The 26,028-nt window shown below is 51.6% G+C and overlaps 2 protein-coding genes across 2 annotated transcripts in view; both read right to left on the reverse strand.

Moving 5' to 3' along the window:
- Positions 1–2,745: 2,745 nt before the first annotated feature.
- On the reverse strand, positions 2,746–8,472 carry RHO (rhodopsin). Its single transcript, XM_073642791.1, has 5 exons — positions 7,207–8,472; positions 5,499–5,667; positions 4,783–4,948; positions 4,448–4,687; positions 2,746–3,311 (listed from the first exon to the last, which is right to left on the reverse strand). The coding sequence occupies exons 1-5, from the start codon at positions 7,565–7,567 to the stop codon at positions 3,183–3,185; spliced, it is 1,065 nt and encodes a 354-aa protein (XP_073498892.1). The 5' UTR covers positions 7,568–8,472; the 3' UTR covers positions 2,746–3,182.
- Positions 8,473–14,301: 5,829 nt separating this feature from the next.
- The window catches only part of IFT122 (intraflagellar transport 122), a 101,934-nt gene continuing 90,207 nt past the window's right edge, over positions 14,302–26,028 (reverse strand). Inside the window, exons 25-29 of the mRNA XM_073645004.1 lie at positions 22,271–22,382; positions 16,459–16,587; positions 15,964–16,040; positions 15,174–15,338; positions 14,302–14,528 (exon numbers count right to left, since the gene is read on the reverse strand). Coding sequence (XP_073501105.1) covers positions 14,439–14,528; positions 15,174–15,338; positions 15,964–16,040; positions 16,459–16,587; positions 22,271–22,382 — 573 coding nt within the window. The 3' untranslated portion in view covers positions 14,302–14,438. The remainder of the gene's footprint in view (positions 14,529–15,173; positions 15,339–15,963; positions 16,041–16,458; positions 16,588–22,270; positions 22,383–26,028) is intronic.

The raw sequence follows: 26,028 nt of genomic DNA on the forward strand, positions 1-26,028 counted from the left end.
GTAGTATATGGCACTGTATGGTGGTATTATATGACACTGTATAGTAGTGTATTGCACTGTATGGTGGTATTATATGGCACTGTATGGTGGTGGTATTATGACACTGTATAGTAGTGTATGGCACTGTATGGTGGTATTATATGACACTGTGTGGTATATGACACTGTATAGTAGTATATAGCACTGTATGGTGGTATTATATGACACTGTATAGTAGCATATGGCACTGTATGGTGGTATTATATGACACTGTATAGTAGTATATGCCACTGTATGGTGGTATTATATGACACTGTATAGTAGTATATGCCACTGTATGGTGGTATTAATTAAGCACAGCTGGGCTTTTCCATGTAGTCGCTGTATGATAGTAGTATGTGGCTGCTCTATGACTGCGCTATATGACACTATATGTTGGTATTTCTTAGGTACGATAGGGCACGATCATGTAGGTGCGGTATAATACACCAGGTCGTAGTCAGCCCTCTTGTTGTGTGCAGGGGCGACATAGAGAAATCCTAAAGGTAAAATATTAATTTTCATAGGATAGTCCTGAATACAGTTATTATAACCTCATTGCCTTGCCCCTAAGAAGCAAAGGGCCTTTAGGGGCCCCAGTAGCTTATTTGCCATTTTTGCCGTTGGCTCTTGTACAGTTGGACCAGTTGCACAGTGCGGTACGTGCAGTAATTTACCCATCTACACTCAGTCGCCCTCTTGTGGTCGTCGCCAGTATCACCATGTAATAGAAGACAAGTTTAAGCAGGAAACATTTATGTGGAAATATCTATCACATTGTGTAGAAAAGACGAGATTACGTTCAGGAGATGATATGACAGCGTTTATAACCCCTCATGCATGCGGACACTCGTCTACACAAAATGGCGGTAAATTTCCTATTTACATCAGAATTGTGGCAATAGCTGATGGACGACGCAGCCTCTGCATCAGCGTTCTCACTCCTGGTCCAGCTGAGCTCATAGAGCGATGAGCGTGCCCCTCCTACTATGGGCTAGTCCCAAACATTAATTCTAACCGTTCTTAAACTATACACCTACTAACACTTCACACTATACATTACACAGGTAAACACCACAATACCATACAGTTCACATGACACAATATTTATATAACACGCAAGACATTATTCACATTTCACTTTACATCACACTAACGCAATTGATGTCTTCAGGGGTAGGAACACGACCGCAGAGGTCTACCACCCTCACATAGCGGCACCATACAGTCTGCAGAGGCGTAGAGTAGCAAGACCACACAAACCCAGCCAGGACCTCCATCGTCATGGAGCATGCCGGAGTGTGGAAAATGGGTACCTCACCCGCGGCTACCACCACGTTAAACAGTGACCCCATTAATCTCCTCTTCGCTGTATTTCTATTCTAATTTTTGATGCCAGTGGTGGTCTCCAGATTGTGGGACAGTGGGGCCGGGTCTGCCGGGCAGAAGAGATTGGTCTGACAAGTGGTTGAGTCATGAATGCCCAGCTGGGCAGCTGCGTGTCCCTGGTGGTTGCATCAGGTCTGTAAGCGGTGGGGTCAAGTCTCCCAGGAAGTGGGGTCAGATCTAGCAAGTGGTTGTGTCAGGTCTACCCAGCACTGGGGTCAAGTCTGCCGGGACAGTGGGGTCAGGTCTCCCAGGTAGTGTGGGGGCGGGTCGGTTGGGCAGTAGTTGGTTTGCTGGACAGTGGGGTCAGATCTAGCAAGCGGTTGAGTCAGGTCTACCCAGCATTAGGATCAGTTCTGCCGACTGCTGGCCTGTGGTGTTGGGACTCCAGAGCAGGGGGGTCGGGTCTCCCGGGAGGCGTGGCATCGGGTCTCCCAAACGGCGTGAGTATCTGGTCCCTCGGGCAGCGTGGGGTCGGATCCCTCAGGCGGCGTGGGGTCGGGTCTCCCGGGGAGCGTGGGGTCGGGTCTAACGGGTGGCGTGGGGTCGGGCCTCTTGGGCAACGTGGGATCAGGTCTCTCGTGTGGCGGAGTCTCCGGGGCAGCGTGGGGTCTCTCGTGCGGTGGGGTCGGGTCTCCCGGGCGGCGTCGGGTCGGGTCTCATGCGGTGGAGTCTCTCGTGCAGTGGGGTGGGATCTCTCGTGTGGTGGGGTCGGGTCTCTCGTGTGGTGGGGTCGGGTCTCTCGTGTGGTGGGGTCGGGTCTCTCGTGTGGTGGGGTCGGGTCTCTCGTGTGGTGGGGTCGGGTCTCTCAGGCGGTGGGGTTGGTTCTCTCGGGCGGCGTGGGGTCGGGTCTCCCGGGGGGCGTGGGGTCGGGTCTCCCAGGGGGCATGGGGTCGGGTCTAACGGGTGGCGTGGGGTCGGGCCTCTTGAGCGACGTGGGATCAGGTCCCTCGTGCGGTAGGGTCTCCGGGTCTCTCATGCGGTGGGGTCTCTCGTGCGGTGGGGTCTCTCGTGCGGTGGGGTCTCTCGTGCGGTGGGGTCGGGTCTCTCAGGCGGTGGGGTTGGTTCTCTCGGGGGGCGTGGGGTCGGGTCTCCCAGGGGGCTTGGGGTCGGGCCTCTTGGGCGACGGGGGATCAGGTCTCTTGTGTCGTAGGGTCTGGTCTCATGTGGTGGGGTCTCAGGCGGTGGGGCTGGGTCTCGTGGGGTTGGGTCTCTCAGGCGGCGGTGGGGTCGGGTTTCTCGGGTGGTGGGGTCGGGTCTCTCGGGCGGTGGGAACTTCAATGACACAAAAAGACATTTGATTTTTGTTTTTTTACTTGCAAAGTGCTCTTTATTACAGGTGCAGAGGGTCGGCCTAACCGTCACTACCAGACCTTACCAAGAAAAGCAGAAGACGATAAAAACTTACAAAAATATTCTCTTCTGTTGCATTGCAAAAAAATACGAGGTATGAACTGTCCGGAGACTGCGGCTCTGCCTCGGGGAATGGCGGCTACGGAGCAGAGTCGCATTGAGGATATTTGGGATATTTACAGTCTTGACGCGTTCGGAGGACGACCCCTTCGCTGCCGTACGGGCCCCGGTGCGTCGCAAAGCAATGAAGTCGGTTTCAGCAGCGGAGGGGTTCTGCGCATTTCTTCTTTCTCGAGGAGCAGATACGAGTAATATAATGGAAGGGGACTTTTGCGTAATTCGTCGCCTTGTCGAGAAGGAGACTGAGTGGGGGTGGTGGGAGCTGAGTGAGGCAGCGGACCCTGAGACAGCCCTGGTGGACGCTCTTATGCAGGAGACACCTGGCTGGAAGAGACAGAAGAAGCTTCTGTTTTGGAAGTGGCAGCAGAGGAAGTCTCATCATCACCAAAGGGATTCTTACCGCAGCACAGGGTGGTGATCATGCAGTTACGGAACTGTGGGAGTAAAGCAGAGACGTCAGCAATACGGGGGAACAACGAGTTTACAAACTTTATTAGCTGGATTTTTTTTTTTCGCTGTCCACCATGCTTTATACTGCTGCTCTGGTTTTATTATGGCATAGGTATGACCAGTGGTTTAAGCTTAACTGCATTTCCTTTTGAAGTCTATGGTAGTCTGAACTTCGCCTCCTGTCCCATTAGAAGCTCAAGCTGCTCTCTCCTCCATGCTTTACACTGCAGCTTTGTTCTATTAGGGTGTGATTGTGACCAGTGGCTATAGCTTGGCTACATGTTCTTCCGAATCTATGATAGGCAGAACTCCACCTCCTGTTTTATCAAAGGTTCAGGTTGCTGCTCTATCCCCCATGCTTTACACTGAAAAAAAAACATATTTTTTTATGAGTTTTTAGAACAAACTCAAAACTCCTCAAAAAAGTGGAGTTTCTGCCCTAAAAACTCAGCGCACACTTACCATGGGGTTTATTTCTGACCAGTGATGCCGGCTTGGCTGCATTTTCTTTTAACATCTGTGCTAATCTGAAATCCATTTCCTGTCTTATCAAAGGCACAAGCTGCTGCTCTATCCTCCATGCTTTACACTGCAGCTCTGTTCTATTAGAGCATAAGTATGACCAGCTACATTTTTTTTATGAAGCCTATGGTAGTCTGAAATCCACCTCCTGACTCATTAGAGGCAAGGGCTGCTACATTGTCCCTCATGCTTTACACTGCAGCTCTGTTTTATTAATTCATAGCTGCGATCAGCGGCTCTAGCTTAGCTGAATTTTCTGGTAATCAGAAATCTCATTAGAGGCTAAGGCTTCTACTTTGTCCTTCATGCTTTACACTGCAGCTTTGCTTTTATATTGGTGGCTGTATATAATACAGTCTGTGCATGGGGAGATGATAATATCACAGTAAGGGCTGAAACATTATAATCTGCAAGTAGCTAAACCTCCAGTGAGAGGAATAAGATCCTCAGGGGTGGGGCCTATATTAGGGGGAGGAGCTTGGGATTTTCTCTATACCCATTCTTGTGAGGGTCTCAGGCTGCGCTCTTATTGGTCAGACCCTAGAGACCCCATATTGGGGGGATCGCGGAGGGTTCAGAGGCTTTTATGGCCACGTACCTGCTTGTTGAGCATAATGTAGATGACGGGGTTGTAGATGGCAGAGCTCTTGGCAAAGAAAGCTGGCAGAGTCATGAAGACTGGGCCGAACTCAGAGCCTTGATGGGTGAAGATGAAGAACGCGACACTGGCGTAGGGAACCCAACAAATCAGGAAGAAGACCACCATGATGACCACCATGCGGGTGACCTCCTTCTCGGCCTTCTGGGTGGTGGCGGATTCCTGCTGTTGGGCCGCGGCCTATGGAGCGAGGACAGGAGTGAGCACAATGCCCGGACCCCCGAGGGGCGAGCCGCCAGCTACAGTACGGAGGCACTGTGTGCCTCATACCTCACCTCCTTCACGGTGCACACCAGGCGGCCATAGCAGAAGAAGATGACGGTCAGGGGGATGGTGAAGTGGACGATGAACATGTAGATCACAAACGACTCATTATTCACCTCCGGCTTCAGGGTGTAGTAGTCAACCCCGCACGAGCACTGCATCCCCTCAGGGATGTATCTAAAAAAGGGTACAGAGGCTTAGATACAACAGTATCACACATGACAGTTGTTTTTTTTTTCACTGTACAAACTGCTTGCATTATTATATAGATCTCTTAGACCTGATGAGGCTGGTAAACTTACCTTTACATTCCATTTTAGAATGGCTGTATAATAATTTTTACAGTCATTCTCCACCAGTCTTTCCTGATTGACAGCTCCTCAATGTCCTTCCTCCCTGCTGAGATCTCACACTGCTCAGTACAAGCTGCAGCTGTCAGTCAGGCTGGAGGGGGGCAGCGAATAAATACATCGGACTAATGAGCTCACTTACTCTTTAGCTGGACTCATTAAAATGCTAATTATACTCTGAAGATTATACACCTATTGCTTGTCACAGTAAGTACACCAGTCTCACTAGGTTCAAGAGATCTATTTAATAATTTATGCAGTCTATATAGTGAAATCTGATTTTAGATCTATTTTAACTGAGCAATTAGATTAATATTCAGTAGCATTACATGATGGGGGTTGTAGTGCTATGTAGTCATTCTTAGTTCTAGACCTACCTGGACCATCCAAAGAGTGGAGGACCAGCACAGGACAAAGCCATGAGCCAGGTGAATGCCACACCCATGATCGCATGGTTCTCACTAAATCGGAAGTTGCTCATGGGCTTACAGACGACCACATATCGCTCAATGGCCAAGACCACCAGCGACCAAAGGGACATCTCACCTGTAGGACAGAAGAAGAGAAATTCAGAAATACGACTGGTAAATATCTAACATGATGAGGAAGAATGGAAGAGCCCAGGATGGAGGATGACATCTAGGTCCTCAGTGGAGGATGGCATCTACAATCTTAGTGGAGGATGGCATCTGCGACCTCAGTGGAGGATGGCATTTGCGACCTCAGAAAAGAATGGCACCTACGAGCTCAGTGGAGGATGGCATTTAGGTCCTCAATGAAAGATGGCATCTATGACCTTAGTGGAAGATGGCACCTACGGCCTCGGTGGCGGATGGCATCTACGACCTCAATGGAGGATGGTATGTAGGTTCTCAATGGAGGATGGCATCTACGTCCTCAGTAGAGGATGGCATCTACGTCCTCAGTAGAGGATGGCATCTATGACCTCAGTAGAGGATGGCATCTATGACCTCAGTAGAGGATGGCATCTATGACCTCAGTAGAGGATGGCATCTACGACCTCAGTAGAGGATGGCATCTACCTCCTTAGTAGAGGATGGCATCTAGGTCCTCAGTGGAGGATAGCATCTACCTCCTTAGTAGAGGATGGCATCTAGGTCCTCAGTGGAGGATAGCATCAACCTCCTTAGTAGAGGATGGCATCTAGGTCCTCAGTGGAGGATAGCATCTACCTCCTTAGTAGAGGATGGCATCTAGGTCCTCAGTGGAGGATAGCATCAACCTCCTTAGTAGAGGATGGCATCTCGGTCCTCAGTGGAGGATAGCATCTACCTCCTTAGTAGAGGGTGGCATCTAGGTCCTCAGTGGAGGATAGCATCTACCTCCTTAGTAGAGGGTGGCATCTAGGTCCTCAGTGGAGGATAACATCTACCTCCTTAGTAGAGGATGGCATCTAAGTCCTCAGTGGAGGATAGCATCTACCTCCTTAGTAGAGGATGGCATCTAGGTCCTCAGTGGAGGATAGCATCTACCTCCTTAGTAGAGGATGGCATCTAGGTCCTCAGTGGAGGATAGCATCTACCTCCTTAGTAGAGGATGGCATCTAGGTCCTCAGTGGAGGATAGCATCTACCTCCTTAGTAGAGGATGGCATCTAGGTCCTCAGTGGAGGATAGCATCTACCTCCTTAGTAGAGGATGGCATCTAGGTCCTCAGTGGAGGATAGCATCTACCTCCTTAGTAGAGGATGGCATCTAGGTCCTCAGTGGAGGATAGCATCTACCTCCTTAGTAGAGGATGGCATCTAGGTCCTCAGTGGAGGATAGCATCAACCTCCTTAGTAGAGGATGGCATCTAGGTCCTCAGTGGAGGATAGCATCTACCTCCTTAGTAGAGGATGGCATCTAGGTCCTCAGTGGAGGATAGCATCTACCTCCTTAGTAGAGGATGGCATCTACAAACTCAATAGATGATGGCATCTTTGTCCTTAAAATTGACCATAACTTGGACTAAATATTAAAAATATTCACACACCCCTCCCATGCTGAACAAAGGATCTGCCACCCGATAAAGCAGGAGACCCAGAAACCCAACTCCCAGCTGGGGAAGTGAACACCGAACTCACCACCAAGGGTAGCAAAGAAGCCTTCGAAGTAGCACCCGGTCTGCCCGAAGATGAAGTATCCGTGCATTGAGGTGTACATGGTGACGGTGAATCCACACAGGATCATGAAGTGATTGGCAAACGCCAAATTCAGCAGGATGTAGTTTAAGGGTGTTCGGAGTTTCTTGTGTTGGATGGTGACGTACAAGGTCATGAAATTGATTGGGAGCCCAAGAAGAATGAGCAAGAACATGTACGCGGCCAAAGCAGAATATTTCCATGGCTCTGCCAGGTAGTACTGGGGGTAATCAAAGGGGCTTCGTACCACCCCAGTCTTGTTGGACATGGGTATATAAAAATTAGGACCTTCTGTTCCATTCATGGTGGCGGCTCTTAAAAGTCCCCTCCCCCCTAATCTAGAAAGAAACCACTTTTCTGTTTCTCCTGCTTCTCAGGGACACCCGAAAAAGCCTGTATTCCCAATAGAGCGGCTCTACAGAGTGAGCGCAGGACCCCGGCTCTTTATAATGTGCCACTTTGGGTAAGCCCCCATCATCGGTGTCAGCACCAAAGGATTTAGGTCTCTATTAATCATTTGTAATCCACGCTAAGGTTGCAAAGTGTTAATTGGCTTCACATAAACGTATTAAGACTACACCTGTCTAACCGGTAAGTACAGGAGAGGAAAGTGACCGGGGACAAATCCAGGTCACACGGAGAGAAGGGGCCTGATGGAGGAAAACCCTCAGGAAATTTATCAATTCTGCTTCACAGAACATACAATGTATCAAGGGCAGATTATAGCGGTGACCTGGAAAATAAAAGCAAATGTTCACCACTTTAATCACCTACATTATTGCCCAGTATTATACTCCAGAGCTGCACTCACTATTCTGCTGGTGCAGTTACTGTGTACATACATTACATTACTGATCCTGAGTTACATCCTGTATTATACCTCAGAGCTGCACTCACTATTCTGCTGGTGCAGTCACTGTGTACATACATTACATTACTGATCCTGTACTGATCCTGAGTTACCTCCTGTATTATACTCCAGAGCTGCACTCACTATTCTGCTGGTGCAGTCACTGTGTACATACATTACATTACTGATCCTGTACTTTTCCTGAGTTACATCCTGTATTATACTCCAGAGCTGCACTCACTATTCTGCTGGTGCAGTCACTGTGTACATACATTACATTACTGATCCTGAGTTACATCCTGTATTATACTCCAGAGCTGCACTTACTATTCTGCTGGTGCAGTCACTGTGTACATACATTACATTACTGATCCTGAGTTACATCCTGTATTATACTCCAGAGCTGCACTCACTATTCTGCTGGTGCAGTCACTGTGTACATACATTACATTACTGATCCTGTACTGATCCTGAGTTACATCCTGTATTATACTCCAGAGCTGCACTCACTATTCTGCAGGTGCAGTCACTGTGTACATACATTACATTACTGATCCTGAGTTACATCCTGTATTATACTCCAGAGCTGCACTCACTATTCTGCTGGTGCAGTCACTGTGTACATACATTACATTACTGATCCTGAGTTACATCCTGTATTATACTCCAGAGCTGCACTCACTATTCTGCTGGTGCAGTCACTGTGTACATACATTACATTACTGATCCTGAGTTACATTCTGTATTATTCTCCAGAGCTGCACTTACTATTCTGCTGGTGCAGTCACTGTGTACATACATTACTGATCCTGAGTTACATCCTGTATTATACTCCAGAGCTGCACTCACTATTCTGCTGGTGCAGTCACTGTGTACATACATTACTGATCCTGAGTTACATCCTGTATTATACTCCAGAGCTGCACTCACTATTCTGCTGGTGCAGTCACTGTGTACATACATTACATTACTGATCCTGTACTGATCCTGAGTTACGTCATGTATTATGCTTCAGAGCTGCGCTCTTTATTCGGCTTTTATAGCAGCTGTACAGCTGTCATCCAGCACTTGGCAGATGGATTTGTACACCATTTATTTTCCGGTTATCAGTACAGTGGGGAAAATAAGTATTTGATACACTGCCGAGTTTTCCCACCTACAAAGAATGGTGAGATCTGTCATTTTTATCGTAGGTCACTTCACCTGTGAGAGAAGAAATTTAAATAAAAAGCAGATAATCACATTGTAGGATTGTTACATAATTAATTTGCATTTTATTGCATTAAATAAGTATTTGATACAATAGAAAAACAGAACTTAATATTTGGTCCAGAAACCTTTGTTATAATTCCAGAGGTCAGACGTTTCCTGTGGTTCGTGACCAGGTTTGCACACACTGCAGCAGGGATTTTGGCCCTCTCCTCCATACAGATCTTCCCCAGATCTTTCATGTTTCGGGGCTGTCACTGGGCATCATTGAGTTTCAACTCCCTCCAAAGATTTTCTATTGGGTTCAGATCTGGAGACCGGCTAGGCCGCTCCAGGACCTTGAAATGCTTCTTACGGAGTCTCTCCTTAGTTGCCTTGGCTGTGTGTTTCGGGTCATTGTCATGCTGGAAGACCCAACCACAACCCATCTTCAATACTCTTACTGAGGGAAGGAGGTTGTTGGCTAAAATCTCGCTATACATGACCTCATCCATCCTCTCTTAAATACGGTCGTCCTGTCCCCTTTGCAGAAAAGTATCCTCAAAGTGTGATGTTTTCCCCACCATGCTTCACGGTTGGGATGGTGTTCTTGGGGTTGTGCTCATCTTTCTTCCTCCAAACACGGCGAGTGGAGTTGATAGCAAAAAGTTCTATTTTGGTCTCATCTGACCACATGACCTTCTCCCATGCGTCTAGATCATCCAGATGGTCATTGGCGAACTTCTAGCGGACCTGGACGTGAGGAGGGGGACCTTGTGTGCCCTGCACGATTTTAATCCATGACGGAGTAGTGTGTTACTAACGGTAATGTTTGAGACTGTGGTCCCAGCTTTCTTCAGGTCATTGACTAGGTCCTCCTGTGTAGTTCTGGGCTGATTCCTGACCTTTCTCAGAATCATCCTTACCCCACGAGGTTGTGTTTCTTCCATTTTCTAATAATTGCACCAAAAGTTGTTACCATCTCACCAAGCCGCTTGCCTATTGTCCTCTAGCCCATTCCAGCCTTGTGCACGTTTACAATTTTGTCCCTGGTGTCCTTAGACAGCTCTTTGGTTTTGGCCATGGTGGAGAGGTTGGAGTGTGGGGACAGGTGTCTTTCATACAGGTAACGAGTTCAAACAGGTGCAATTAATACAGGTAATGAGTGAAGAGTAGGAGGCTTCTTAAAGAAAAACTAACAAGTTTGTGAGAGCCAGAATTCTCTATGTCGCCCTATTAGTTTGCTTTCATTTAAGGAAATCATTCCGCCACTTATTTTGGGGCGTTGCTTGCAGTTGTCTGTATGAGGCACATCTAGCTGCCGGCAGGAAAATGTGGCGGTGATGATAAGTGTCGGTATTAGTTGATTCTTTATAAGGATTCGGCTTCGCTGCAGATTCCAGTTTTCTGCGCCAAGAAAGATAAAGAAGATACTGCAGTGATTACTGTCTGGGGGTCCGGAGGTCTTTAATCCTGTCACTCATCCCGAGGACGGAGCCTCATCGCCTACATCCCTGCCGCTCCGGAGACAGAAGCAGAACTGCAACCCGACCCGGCAGAGCTGTATCTAATCCTATCCTGTGAGATACTGTCTGCTGAGCCGTGTATCTAATCCCGTCCTGTGTGATACTGTCTGCTGAGCCGTGTATCTAATCCCATCCTGTGTGATACTGTCTGCTGAGCCGTGTATCTAATCCTATCCTGTGTGATACTGTCTGCTGAGCCGTGTATCTAATCCTATCCTGTGTGATACTGTCTGCTGAGCCGTGTATCTAATCCTGTCCTGTGTGATACTGTCTGCTGAGCCGTGTATCTAATCCTATCCTGTGAGATACTGTCTGCTGAGCCGTGTATCTAATCCTATCCTGTGTGATACTGTCTGCTGAGCCGTGTATCTAATCCTATCCTGTGTGATACTGTCTGCTGAGCCGTGTATCTAAACCTGTCCTGTGAGATACTGTCTGCTGAGCCGTGTATCTAATCCTATCCTGTGTGATACTGTCTGCTGAGCCGTGTATCTAATCCTATCCTGTGTGATACTGTCTGCTGAGCCGTGTATCTAATCCTATCCTGTGTGATACTGTCTGCTGAGCCGTGTATCTAATCCTCTCCTGTGTGATACTGTCTGCTGAGCCGTGTATCTAATCCTCTCCTGTGTGATACTGCCTGCTGAGCCGTGTATCTAATCCTATCCTGTGTGATACTGTCTGCTGAGCCGTGTATCTAATCCTCTCCTGTGTGATACTGTCTGCTGAGCCGTGTGTCTAATCCTATCCTGTGTGATACTGACTTCTGAGCCGTGTATCTAATCCTATCCTGTGTGATACTGTCTGCTGAGCCGTGTATCTGATCCTCTCCTGTGTGATACTGTCTGCTGAGCCGTGTATCTGATCCTCTCCTGTGTGATACTGTCTGCTGAGCTGTGTATCTGATCCTCTCCTGTGTGATACTGTCTGCTGAGCCGTGTATCTAATCCTATCCAGTGTGATACTGACTGCTGAGCCGTGTATCTAATCCTATCCAGTGTGATACTGACTGCTGAGCCGTGTATCTAATCCTATCCAGTGTGATACTGACTGCTGAGCCGTGTATCTAATCCTATCCAGTATGATACTGACTGCTGAGCCGTGTATCTAATCCTATCCTGTGTGATACTGCCTGCTGAGCCGTGTATCTAATCCTATCCTGTGTGATACTGTCTGCTGAGCCGTGTATCTAATCCTCTCCTGTGTGATACTGTCTGCTGAGCCGTGTGTCTAATCCTATCCTGTGTGATACTGACTTCTGAGCCGTGTATCTGATCCTATCCTGTGTGATACTGTCTGCTGAGCCGTGTATCTGATCCTCTCCTGTGTGATACTGTCTGCTGAGCCGTGTATCTGATCCTCTCCTGTGTGATACTGTCTGCTGAGCTGTGTATCTGATCCTCTCCTGTGTGATACTGTCTGCTGAGCCGTGTATCTGATCCTATCCAGTGTGATACTGACTGCTGAGCCGTGTATCTAATCCTATCCAGTGTGATACTGACTGCTGAGCCGTGTATCTAATCCTATCCTGTGTGATACTGACTGCTGAGCCGTGTATCTAATCCTATCCTGTGTGATACTGTCTGCTGAGCCGTGTATCTAATCCTGTCCTGTGAGATACTGTCTGCTGAGCCGTGTATCTAATCCTATCCTGTGTGATACTGTCTGCTGAGCCGTGTATCTAATCCTGTCCTGTGTGATACTGTCTGCTGAGCCGTGTATCTAATCCTATCCTGTGTGATACTGCCTGCTGAGCCGTGTATCTAATCCTATCCTGTGTGATACTGTCTGCTGAGCCGTGTATCTAATCCTCTCCTGTGTGATACTGTCTGCTGAGCCGTGTGTCTAATCCTATCCTGTGTGATACTGACTTCTGAGCCGTGTATCTGATCCTATCCTGTGTGATACTGTCTGCTGAGCCGTGTATCTAATCCTATCCTGTGTGATACTGTCTGCTGAGCCGTGTATCTAATCCTATCCTGTGTGATACTGTCTGCTGAGCCGTGTATCTAATCCTGTCCTGTGAGATACTGTCTGCTGAGCCGTGTATCTAATCCTATCCTGTGTGATACTGTCTGCTGAGCCGTGTATCTAATCCTATCCTGTGTGATACTGTCTGCTGAGCCGTGTATCTAATCCTCTCCTGTGTGATACTGTCTGCTGAGCCGTGTATCTAATCCTATCCTGTGTGATACTGTCTGCTGAGCCATGTATCTAATCCTATCCTGTGTGATACTGTCTGCTGAGCCGTGTATCTAATCCTGTCCTGTGAGATACTGTCTGCTGAGCCGTGTATCTAATCCTATCCTGTGTGATACTGTCTGCTGAGCTGTGTATCTAATCCTACCCTGTGTGATACTGTCTGCTGAGCCGTGTATCTAATCCTCTCCTGTGTGATACTGTCTGCTGAGCCGTGTGTCTAATCCTATCATGTGTGATACTGTCTGCTGAGCCGTGTATGTAATCCTATCCTGTGTGATACTGTCTGCTGAGCCGTGTATGTAATCCTATCCTGTGTGATACTGTCTGCTGAGCCGTGTATCTAATCCTCTCCTGTGTGATACTGTCTGCTGAGCCGTGTATCTAATCCTATCCTGTGTGATACTGTCTGCTGAGCCGTGTATCTAATCCTCTCCTGTGTGATACTGTCTGCTGAGCCGTGTGTCTAATCCTATCCTGTGTGATACTGTCTGCTGAGCCGTGTGTCTAATCCTATCCTGTGTGATACTGTCTGCTGAGCCGTGTATCTAATCCTATCCTGTGTGATACTGTCTGCTGAGCCGTGTATCTAATCCTCTCCTGTGTGATACTGTCTGCTGAGCCGTGTGTCTAATCCTCTCCTGTGTGATACTGTCTGCTGAGCCGTGTGTCTAATCCTATCCTGTGTGATACTGTCTGCTGAGCCGTGTATGTAATCCTATCCTGTGTGATACTGTCTGCTGAGCCGTGTATCTGATCCTCTCCTGTGTGATACTGTCTACTGAGCCGTGTATCTAATCCTATCCAGTGTGATACTGACTGCTGAGCCGTGTATCTAATCCTATCCAGTGTGATACTGACTGCTGAGCCGTGTATCTAATCCTATCCTGTGTGATACTGACTGCTGAGCCGTGTATCTAATCCTATCCTGTGTGATACTGTCAGCTGAGCTGTGTATCTAATCCTATCCTGTGTGATACTGACTGCTGAGCCGTGTATCTAATCCTATCCTGTGTGATACTGTCAGCTGAGCTGTGTATCTAATCCTATCCTGTGTGATACTGTCTGCTGAACCGTGTATCTAATCCTATCCTGTGTGATACTGTCTGCTGAGCCGTGTATCTAATCCTATCCTGTGTGATACTGCTGAGCCGTGTATCTAATCCTATCCTGTGTGATACTCTCTGCTGAGCCGTGTATCTAATCCTATTCTGTGTGATACTGCTGAGCCGTGTATCTAACGTTTTATCATTCGCACTGGAATCGATAGAAGAGTTTGTACAAATGATTTAATAATTTATATAAAAAAATAATAATAAACATATTGGTCCCTGCTGGTCCGTTCTGGTCCCTGCTGGTCGGTGATGGCTGGTTCTAGTCGGGTCTGGCCCGTGCTGGTGATCGGGGTCCCGTCACGGTCCGGCTTCCTCGCTGGGTTTCCGGCAGTACGGGCAGCAGTTGTGCTGGAGGACGAGGAGCTCGTAATCTTCTGTGTGAAACATCTACAAGACGAGAAACGTGACTGAGGACGGGAGGAGCGCGGAGCGACCGAGGACGGGAGGAGCGCAGAGCGACCGAGGACGGGAATGGAGCGCGGCGCAACCGAGGATGGGAGGAGGGCGGAGCGACCGAGGACGGGACATGCAGGGAGTGACTGAGGGGGTGAAGTGCGCGGAGCGACTGAGGATGGAACGTGCATGGAGTGACTGGGGAGGTGACGTGCGCGGAGTGACTGAGGAGGTGAGGTGCGCGGAGTGACTGGGGAGGTGACGTGCACGGAGTGACTGGGGAGGTGACGTGCGCGGAGAGACTGGGGAGGTGACGTGCGCGGAGAGACTGGGGAGGTGACGTGCGCGGAGAGACTGGGGAGGTGACGTGCGCGGAGAGACTGGGGAGGTGACGTGCGCGGAGAGACTGGGGAGGTGACGTGAGCGGAGCGACTGAGGAGGTGAAGTGCGCGGAGCGACTGAGGACGGGATGTGCGTGAAGCAACCGAGGAGGTGATGTGTGCGGACCTACAGTCTCAAGAACAAGACCCTGAGGCAGGGAAGCCTCTGCTCTGCACCGGCCCGTGGGGCACAACCTCCCGATTCCCCCTTGTTAATAGGATACACGAGGGGATGCAGCATATAGATGGCGGCTCCTACCTGGAAACAGGACTGACACATGGTGATGGAGACGTCGGGCAGCAGGGAGCGGTAGTACTGCCACTTCAGGGGCTTTGGCCAACGTTTCACCATCACGTCCCGCCGGCTCATGGACCTCAGGACCGAGCAGTTCACAATCACAGGGACGAACTCAGAGCCGCCCTGCTACAATTGTAGGGAGAGAAGAACGTCAACCACATCTCCACCGTGTGGAGGGAGACGGCCATGCTGCACGGACCCCGCATAATGTACAGAAGGGAAGATATCACAGCTGGAGCGCCCCCCCCCAGAATCTGCAGACCCCGAATAATGTACAGGAGGGACAATATCACAGCTGGACCACCTCTCCCCCAGACGCTGCGGACCCCGAATATTGTACAGGAGGGACATTATCACAGCTGGACCACCTTTCCCCCTGACGTTGCGGACCCTGAATAATGTACAGGAGGGACAATATCATAGGTGGAGTGCCTCCCCCAGATGCTGCGGACCCCGAATAGTGTTCAGGAGGGACAATATCACAGGTACAGTGCCTCCCCCAGATGCTGGGGACCCCAAATAGTGTTCAGGGGGGACAATATCACAGGTGGAGTGCTTCCCCCAGATGCTGCGGACCTCGAATAGTGTTCAGGAGGGATAATATCACAGCTGGAGAGGCCTCCCCCCAGAAGCTGCGGAAACCAGATGTGCATATCTATGGGGATTGTTATGGGGGGGTGGGGTTTACAGAAGATTTAGGGAATGTGGGGGTGGTTACTGCTCACGCTCCTCAGGGTCACATATAACTCACCTCAAAGCTTAGCTTTGCAGTGAACGGGTCGTCGTCCACCATGGTCTCATCTTCATCCAGCCGCAGCGTCTGCGCATCTATAGTTGCGGGTTAAGGTAATAGCGGATGCGCGGTCACTATATACGCGGCCCGAGAGCCTACACGCACCGCAGGACCTCTCCTTAAAGGGGTAGTATACTGGCGTTTTGTTTTGTTTTCAAGAAGGAGCCCGCGTCCCCCACAGGTCTCCTCGCTTCCTCTTCTGGTGGGAGAGGTCACATAACTGCTGCAGCCAATCAGCGCCTACTGATTGGTTGCAGCGATCTCCCGCAGAGTGGACCGAGGAGGTTCCTCTGCAGTCCTGGCTTTCTCTATAGGCTGCTGGTCTATAGATTCAGCGGGTGAACGAGTTTTTCTCATATCAGCACAATAGAGATTTTCTGTAGTTTTCTACAATGTTACACCACAATATAAAACCCATGAATGCTGCGGTATGTGCACAGCGCCCGAGGATACCGGCCGAGGACAGCTCCTGCCACCTGTCCTTACTGGCGTTACTCCTGGGAGCCTCCAGGTCGATCAGGGACGTGGCCTCTTCATCCGAGATCCCATCTTCCAGGTAAAACTCCACCAGAGGCAGCACTTCTGCAACCAGAGAAAAAGCTGCGATTGTAACAGCAGAGAGAAACTGCAGATCGTTCATTAAAAATCAGGGTAAAACTGGACAGAAAAACCTGAAATGTCCATTATAGTCAGACTTCATGGCTAAAGCACAAATCAGCTTCAGGAGACAGGACCATATACTCGTATACCCGCTGCTGGGTGTGAATATGGGGGATGAGCGCTGCAGAGGAGACAGGACTCTATACCTGTATACCCGCTGCTGGGTGTGAATATGGGGGATGAGTGCTGCAGAGGAGACAGGACCGTATACCTGTATACCCGCTGCTGGGTGTGAATATGGGGGATGAGGGCTGCAGAGGAGACAGGACCGTATACCTGTATACCCGCTGCTGGGTGTGAATATGGGGGATGAGCGCTGCAGAGGAGACAGGACTCTATACCTGTATACCCGCTGCTGGGTGTGAATATGGGGGATGAGTGCTGCAGAGGAGACAGGACCGTATACCAGTATACCCACTGCTGGGTGTGAATATGGGGGATGAGCGCTGCAGAGGAGACAGGACCGTATACCAGTATACCCACTGCTGTGTGTGAATATGGGGGATGAGCGCTGCAGAGGAGACAGGACCGTATACCTGTATACACGCTGCTGGGTGTGAATATGGGGGATGAGTGCTGCAGGGGAGACAGGACCGTATACCCGCTGCTGGGTGTGAATATGGGGGATGAGCGCTGCAGAGGAGACAGGACCGTATACCCGTATACCTGCTGCTGGGTGTGAATATGGGGGATGAGCGCTGCAGAGGAGACAGGACTGTATACCTGTATACCCGCTGCTGGGTGTGAATATGGGGGATGAGCGCTGCAGAGGAGACAGGACCGTATACCCGCTGCTGAGTATGAATATGGGGGATGAGCGCTGCAGAGGAGATAGGACTGTATACCTGTATACCTGCTGCTGGGTGTGAATATGGGGGATGAGCGCTGCAGAGGAGACAGGACCGTATACTCGTATACCCGCTGCTGAGTATGAATATGGGGGATGAGTGCTGCAGAGGAGACAGGACTCTATACCTGTATACCCGCTGCTGGGTGTGAATATGGGGGATGAGCGCTGCAGAGGAGACAGGACCGTATACCCGCTGCTGGGTGTAAATATTGGGGATGAGCGCTGCAGAGGAGACAGAACCATAAACCCGTATACCTGCTGCTGGGTGTGAATATGGGGGATGAGCGCTGCAGAGGAGACAGGACCGTATACCTGTATACCCGCTGCTGGGTGTGAATATGGGGGACGAGCGCTGCAGAGGAGACAGGACGGTATATCCGTATACCCGCTGCTGAGTATGAATATGGGGGATGAGCGCTGCAGAGGAGACAGGACTGTATACCTGTATACCCGCTGCTGGGTGTGAATATGGGGGATGAGCGCTGCAGAGACAGGACCGTATACCCGTATACCTGCGGCTGGGTGTGAATATGGGGAATGAGCGCTGCAGAGGAGACAGAACCATATACCCGTATACCTGCTGCTGGGTGTGAATATGGTGGATGAGCGCTGCAGAGGAGACAGGACCGTATACCCGTTGCTGGGTGTGAATATGGGGGATGAGCGCTGCAGAGGAGACAGGACCATATACCCGTATACCTGCTGCTGGGTGTGAATATGGGGGACGAGCGCTGCAGAGGAGACAGGACCATATACCCGTATACCTGCTGCTGGGTGTGAATATGGGGGATGAGCGCTGCAGAGGAGACAGGACCATATACCCGTATACCTGCTGCTGGGTGTGAATATGGGGAATGAGCTCTGCAGAGGAGACAGGACTGTATACCTGTATACCCACTGTTGGGCGTGAATATGGGGGATGAGAGCTGCAGAGGAGCCAGAACCATATACCCGTATACCTGCTGCTGGGTGTGAATATAGTGCATGAGCGCTGCAGAGGAGACAGGACTGTATACCTGTATACCCGCTGCTGGGTGTGAATATGGTGGATGAGTGCTGCAGAGGAGACAGGACCATATACCCGTATACCTGCTGCTGGGTGTGAATATGGTGGATGAGCGCTGCAGAGGAGACAGGACCATATACCTGTATACCTGCTGCTGGGTGTGAATATGGGGAATGAGCGCTGCAGAGGAGACAGGACTGTATACCTGTATACCCGCTGCTGGTTGTGAATATGGGGAATGAGCGCTGCAGAGGAGACAGGACCGTATACCCGTATACCCGCTGCTGGGTGTGAATATGGGGGATGAGCGCTGCAGAGGAGACAGGACCATATACCTGTATACCTGCTGCTGGGTGTGAATATGGGGGATGAGCGCTGCAGAGGAGGCAGGACCGTATACCCTCTGCTGGGTGTGAATATGGGGGATGAGCGCTGCAGAGGAGACAGGACCGTATACCCTCTGCTGGGTGTGAATATGGGGGATGAGCGCTGCAGACGAGGTGATGGGATCATATACCTGCTGCTATATGCGGAGATTAGAGATGAGCGCTGCAGAGGAGCAGTCGGGCAGCATACCTGTATACTTTACTGACGAGCATTACTACAGAACCAGTGCTGGACTGAACACATTGGGTCCTGGGCGATGAGTTTGGGTCTCTGCACCCACAGAGGTCAGTCTGGGCTCTGCCTGGTGAGATCCTATGGCAGCCGGACTATACATAGCTCTAAATGACAGACGTATCACTTAACGACTGCTAAACCCTGATGTGCGGATTAGAGAAGGATTAACCCACTGTCCTGTAATTACTGCTGTGCGGGCGCTTCAATGCGACATTTAATACGCTGCAGTCCTTTCTCCTGTGCGTCCTAAAATGTCAGAGGGGACATGAGGAATAAAATGGACTCTTAGCTTGCAAGCCACATTAGAGAGCTGGTCCATACTCTATCCTTCTGCACCTCTCTCATGATACTCAACTCCAAACTCTCTGCTACAGACAGTCAAAGTTGTTGATAAAACTCCGTCTGAAGCCACCACTAGGGGGAGCTCCCTGTATACAGAGATACATGATAAGATTCTGTCTGCAGCCACCACTAGGGGGAGCTCCCTGTATACAGGGATACATGATAAGATTCTGTCTGCAGCCACCACTAGGGGGAGCTCCCTGTATACAGAGATACAGGATAAGATTCTGTCTGCAGCCACCACTAGGAGGAGCTCCCTGTATACAGAGATACATGATAAGATCCTGACTGCAGCCACCACTAGGGGGAGCTCCCTGTATATAGAGATACATGATAAGATCCTGTCTGCAGTGACCACTAGGAGGAGCTCCCTGTATACAGAGATACATGATAAGATCCTGTCTGCAGTCACCACTAGGGGGAGCTCCCTGTATACAGAGATACATGATAAGATTCTGTCTGCAGCCACCACTAGGAGGAGCTCCCTGTATACAGAGATACATGATAAGATTCTGTCTGCAGCCTCCACTAGGGGGAGCTCCCTGTATACAGAGATACATGATAAGATTCTGTCTGCAGTCACCACTAGGGGGAGCTCCCTGTATACACAGATACATGATAAGATTCTGTCTGCAGTCACCACTAGGGGGAGCTCCCTGTATACAGAGATACATGATAAGATTCTGTCTGCAGTTACCACTAGGGGGAGCTCCCTGTATACAGAGATACATGATAAGATCCTGTCTGCAGCCACCACTAGGGGGAGCTCTCTGTATACAGAGATACATGATAAGATTCTGTCTGCAGTCACCACTAGGGGGAGCTCCCTGTATACAGAGATACATGATAAGATCCTGTCTGCAGCCACCACTAGGGGGAGCTCCCTGTATACAGAGATACATGATAAGATCCTGTCTGCAGCCACCACTAGGGGGAGCTCCCTGTATACAGAGATACATGATAAGATTCTGTCTGCAGCCACCACTAGGGGGAGCTCCCTGTATACAGAGATACATGATAAGATTCTGTCTGCAGCCACCAATAGGGGGAGCTCCCTGTATACAGAGATACATGATAAGATCCTGTCTGCAGCCACCACTAGGAGGAGCTCCATGTATACAGAGATACATAAGATCCTGTCTGCAGCCACCACAAGGGGGAGCTCCCTGTATACAGAGATACATGATAAGATCCTGTCTGCAGCCACCACTAGAGGGAGCTCCCTGTATACAGAGATACATAAGATCCTGTCTGCAGCCACCACGAGGGGGAGCTCCCTGTATACAGAGATACATGATAAGATCCTGTCTGCAGCCACCACTAGAGGGAGCCCCCTTGTATACAGAGGTAAATGATAAGCTTCTTTTCCCTGACATTGAGCCTTTGGTGGGTGGTAAGCGGCCATGACTGGATGTAGAGGAGCGTTACTTTTGCAGGATGATGGATTTCTCATGAAGGTGGTTTGCACTGTGTTATTAGATTGTGAGCTCCTGCGCTGCCGATGTATAAACAGCAGCTGACGGCTGCAGAACAGTAATAAATCAGGCTCCGCACTTCTCCGCGTGCCTCTGCTGTGACACTTTATATATGTATATATATATATTCGTAACGATTACAAGATGTGGTATACAGGGCGGATGTTCTGTGCGTGTCTCCTCCATATGGAGGTGGTTTGCTCGGCATGTTTGTAGATACGTTTGTATACGTCTTGTGGGGCCGTCCTGACTGCAGCCGGATATTAGGGGGAAGGGACAATAAGGCGCGAGGTTTCCTTATAGATCAGGAACATTAATGATCAAGAAAGCAACATGGAGACGGTGGCCACCCACACTGCGAGTATACATGTATACACCTCCCCGGAGCCCATCACCAGGCACTGATATATACATCCAGTATATGGAGAAAAGTATGTGCCCCCTCCACCTCCGCCTGCAGGAGGTTTTCGGACCTTTCATAGACATTAATATGGAGTCGTCCTCTGCAGATACAACGGCTCTCGCTCTTCTGGGATTTCTACAAGATTTTGGAGGCGTCTGTGGGAATTTTTCCTCATTCACCCAGAAGATCATTTGTGGGGTCAGACCCTGGTGTTGGGGGGAGTACGAGCTCACAATCTGTGTTATATAAGATGTAGATTGTGAGCCCTCGCGGGCAGGGTCCTCGCTCCTCCTGGACCAGTCGCCGTCACATTGTGTCCAAGATTATTCTAATTGTTCTTGTATGTATACCCCTTCACATGTAAAGCGCCATGGAATAAATGGCGCTCTAATAATAAATAATAATAATCATTTCCCATCACTGGAGCTGAGGGGCCGCAACAGCCCCCTCATAACAGCCCAGAGCATTATCCACCTATACCCAGGGAGGGGCCGGGTGTTATAGCCAGGGAGGGGCCGGGTGTTATAGCCAGGGAGGGGCCGGGTGTTATAGCCAGGGAGGGGCCGGGTGTTATAGCCAGGGAGGGGCCGGGTGTTATAGCCAGGGAGGGGCCGGGTGTTATAGCCAGGGAGGGGCCAGGTGTTATAGCCAGGGAGGGGCCGGGTGTTATAGCCAGGGAGGGGCCGGGTGTTATAGCCAGGGAGGGGCCGGGGTCCGGTGTTATAGCCAGGGAGGGGCAGGGGCCGGGTGTTACACACCGGGGGGGCAATGAGACTGAATGAGACACCGGAGTTCAGTGATGATGAGGTGGAGCGATACTTCTCCCACATTGCGTACAGTACATCGCCCCCTGGTGCCTGCAGTGATTCAGCCGCCATTGTCCTTCCCTCCTCTCCAGCACAACTCACCATAGGACGATGCAGAGAAGACGAATTGCTGTCTGCAGTTGATGCAGACGTTCCCCAGGTTGTTGAGGAAAGGATTGTTGGTTGAGCATCTGTAGCACATGGGGACGAGCTCCTGCGGGAAGAAGACGTGAGAAGTGAGCGCGAGCGGCCACCCCTGCCGAAGGAGACAGAGCGCAGTGTCAGTGATCGAGTGCAGCCACCCATCCCGGAGGAGGCAGAGCGCGGTGGCAGTGATCGAGTGCGGCCACCCATCCTGGAGGAGGCAGAGCGCAGTGGCAGTGATCGAGTGCGGCCACCCCTGCCGAAAGAGACAGAGCGTAGTGTCAGTGATAGAGTGCGGCCACCCATCCCGGAGGAGGCAGAGCGCAGTGGCAGTGATCGAGTGCGGCCACCCCTGCCGAAAGAGACAGAGCGCAGTGTCAGTGATAGAGTGCGGCCACCCATCCCGGAGGAGGCAGAGCGCGGTGGCAGTGATCGAGTGCGGCCACCCCTGCCGAAAGAGACAGAGCGCAGTGTCAGTGATCGAGTGCGGCCACCCATCCCGGAGGAGGCAGAGCGCGGTGGCAGTGATCGAGTGCGGCCACCCCTGCCGAAAGAGACAGAGCGCAGTGTCAGTGATCGAGTGCGGCCACCCATCCCGGAGGAGGCAGAGCGCGGTGGCAGTGATCGAGTGCAGCCACCCATCCCGGAGGAGGCAGAGCGCGGTGGCAGTGATCGAGTGCGGCCACCCATCCCGGAGGAGGCAGAGCGCGGTGGCAGTGATCGAGTGCGGCCACCCATCCCGGAGGAGGCAGAGCGCGGTGACAGTGATAGAGTGCGGCCACCCATCCCGGAGGAGGCAGAGCACGGTGACAGTGATAGAGTGCGGCCACCCATCCCGGAGGAGGCAGAGCGCGGTGGCAGTGATCGAGTGCGGCCACCCATCCCGGAGGAGGCAGAGCGCAGTGGCAGTGATCGACTGCGGCCACCCATCCTGGAGGAGGCAGAGCGTGGTGGCAGTGATCGAGTGCAGCCACCCATCCCGGAGGAGGCAGAGCGCGGTGGCAGTGATAGAGTGCGGCCACCCATCCCGGAGGAGGCAGAGCGCGGTGGCAGTGATCGAGTGCGGCCACCCCTGCCGAAAGAGACAGAGCGCAGTGTCAGTGATCGAGTGCGGCCACCCATCCGGAGGAGGCAGAGCGCGGTGGCAGTGATCGAGTGCGGCCACCCATCCCGGAGGAGGCAGAGTGCGGTGGCAGTGATCGAGTGCGGCCACCCATCCCGGAGGAGGCAGAGCGCGGTGGCAGTGATCGAGTGCGGCCACCCATCCCGGAGGAGGCAGAGCGCGGTGGCAGTGATCGAGTGCGGCCACCCATCCCGGAGGAGGCAGAGCGCGGTGGCAGTGATAGAGTGCGGCCACCCATCCCGGAGGAGGCAGAGCGCGGTGACAGTGATAGAGTGCGGCCACCCATCCCAGAGGAGGCAGAGCGCGGTGGCAGTGATAGAGTGCGGCCACCCATCCCGGAGGAGGCAGAGCGCAGTGGCAGTGATCGAGTGCGGCCACCCATCCTGGAGGAGGCAGAGCGTGGTGGCAGTGATCGAGTGCAGCCACCCATCCTGGAGGAGGCAGAGCGCGGTGGCAGTGATAGAGTGCGGCCACCCATCCCGGAGGAGGCAGAGCGCGGTGGCAGTGATCGAGTGCGGCCACCCCTGCCGAAAGAGACAGAGCGCAGTGTCAGTGATAGAGTGCGGCCACCCATCCCGGAGGAGGCAGAGCGCGGTGGCAGTGATCGAGTGCGGCCACCCATCCCGGAGGAGGCAGAGTGCGGTGGCAGTGATCGAGTGCGGCCACCCATCCCGGAGGAGGCAGAGCGCGGTGGCAGTGATCGAGTGCGGCCACCCCTGCCAAAAGGAGGCAGAGTGCAGTGTCAGTGATCGAGTGCGGCCACCCATCCCGGAGGAGGCAGAGTGCGGTGGCAGTGATCGAGTGCGGCCACCCCTGCCGGGGGAGGCAGAGTGCGGCGGCAGTGATTGAGTGCGGCCACCCTTGCCGGAGGAGGCAGAGCGTGGCGGCAGTGATCGAGTGCGGCCACCCATCCCGGAGGAGGCAGAGCGCGGAGGCAGTGATCAAGTGCGGCCACCCTTGCCAGAGGAGGCAAAGCGCGGTGGCAGTGATCGAGTGCGGCTACCCCTGCCGGGGGAGGCAGAGTGCGGCGGCAGTGATTGAGTGCGGCCACCCCTGCTGGAGGAGGCAGAGCGCGGTGGCAGTGATTGAGTGTGGCCACCCCTGCCAGGGGAGGCAGAGTGCGGCGGCAGTGATTGAGTGTGGCTACCCCTGCCGGGGGAGGCAGAGTGCAGCGGCAGTGATTGAGTGCGGCCACCCCTGCCGGAGGAGGCAGAGCGCGGTGGCAGTGATTGAGTGTGGCCACCCCTGCCGGGGGAGGCAGAGTGCGGCGGCAGTGATTGAGTGCGGCCACCCCTGCCGGAGGAGGCAGAGCGCGGTGGCAGTGATTGAGTGCGGCCACCCCTGTCAGAGGAGGCAGAGCACGGTTGTGTGCGACACCTGCACAATCCGCTCGGTGTAACGGCAGTGACGCTCTGCTTACTACAGATATCGATGCGGGTATTGGAAATCTCGCCAGAAAACTTATAAGAACATTATCTCCCGGAGACGACTGCACATTTACTTCGCCCCTAATAACTTAAATTCGCCCCTAAAAAACAGAATGTTGCAGATCATAAACTGGTCCATGATGGGACGCACTGGTGTATGATCGTCTATTGGCCAAAGTCAGCTGACTGGGAAGTGTGATTCGCAGAGCTGCAGTTTTGGATCAATGGTTCAGCACTTGCTGCGGATCAATAAAGTCGATGGAAATCAGACCCCAGGGGCGTCTTACTCATCCTTGTCACCTTGTGAGATCCATATGGTGCTGGCTGATGGGAGTAGTAGTTCTGTAATCACAGAGTTGCCTCCTACCCCAGTACACCTTGCTTTGCACCACTGGACGTGGTCCTGGCGGCCGCCTGACATCGTGGAGCAGAAATCCCCGTATAAATCAGATACATGGGTGGAATGAAATGACGCCACAGCCGGGACCTTGAGCGCAGCTTTGCTCCGCGTCCCGGCCGCTCTGCTGACGCTCCGCCGTCCTGTGTGACCTCAAAAATCTTCTGTGTAATTCTCTGGCAACTGGGAACGCTTAGTGGAAACAGATGTGCGCTCCGACACGGACATTAACCCCCTCCCCGCCGCGGCCTCATTACATAATGATTTATTCTAGGTGAGCTCCAGAATGCCGGCAGTATATTCTGGGACGCGGAGCGCAGATGACAGATGTTTATGTGAGCATTAAACAAGCCGTCCAACACAATAAAGCCCGGGAAGTGGACGGATCTGCCGGAGACGATTTATCTCACCGCTCTGAGATAATTAAGGGGACGGTTACACCAGAGGAGTCTCATCAGGTACACATTCACACCTGACAGATTCGGTGCAGAAGTTTCCACCTCTGAACCTCCCCTCCATCTTACTGGGGTCACTTCTGCGGAGGGTGTATAGATTTCTGCAATCAGATCTGCTGCGTCCATGATCTGCTGAGATCTACACGACCTCCTAATCTGAAGCATGTGCGAAATGTCACCGGTTTCATAAAAAAAAATAATAATACCAAAATCAGATGCCGAGTATTCATAGTGCGGCATATTTGGGCTTATAGCCCTGGAAATAGTCCAGGAACATGGCCCCGAGGATGCACCAGAGCCATCAACAATGACGG

Source organism: Phyllobates terribilis, unplaced genomic scaffold (genome assembly GCF_046119375.1).
Source record: "Phyllobates terribilis strain yellow unplaced genomic scaffold, ASM4611937v1 Scaffold_8__6_contigs__length_399053987, whole genome shotgun sequence".
In the NCBI taxonomy this organism is placed as follows: Eukaryota; Metazoa; Chordata; class Amphibia; order Anura; family Dendrobatidae; genus Phyllobates; species Phyllobates terribilis.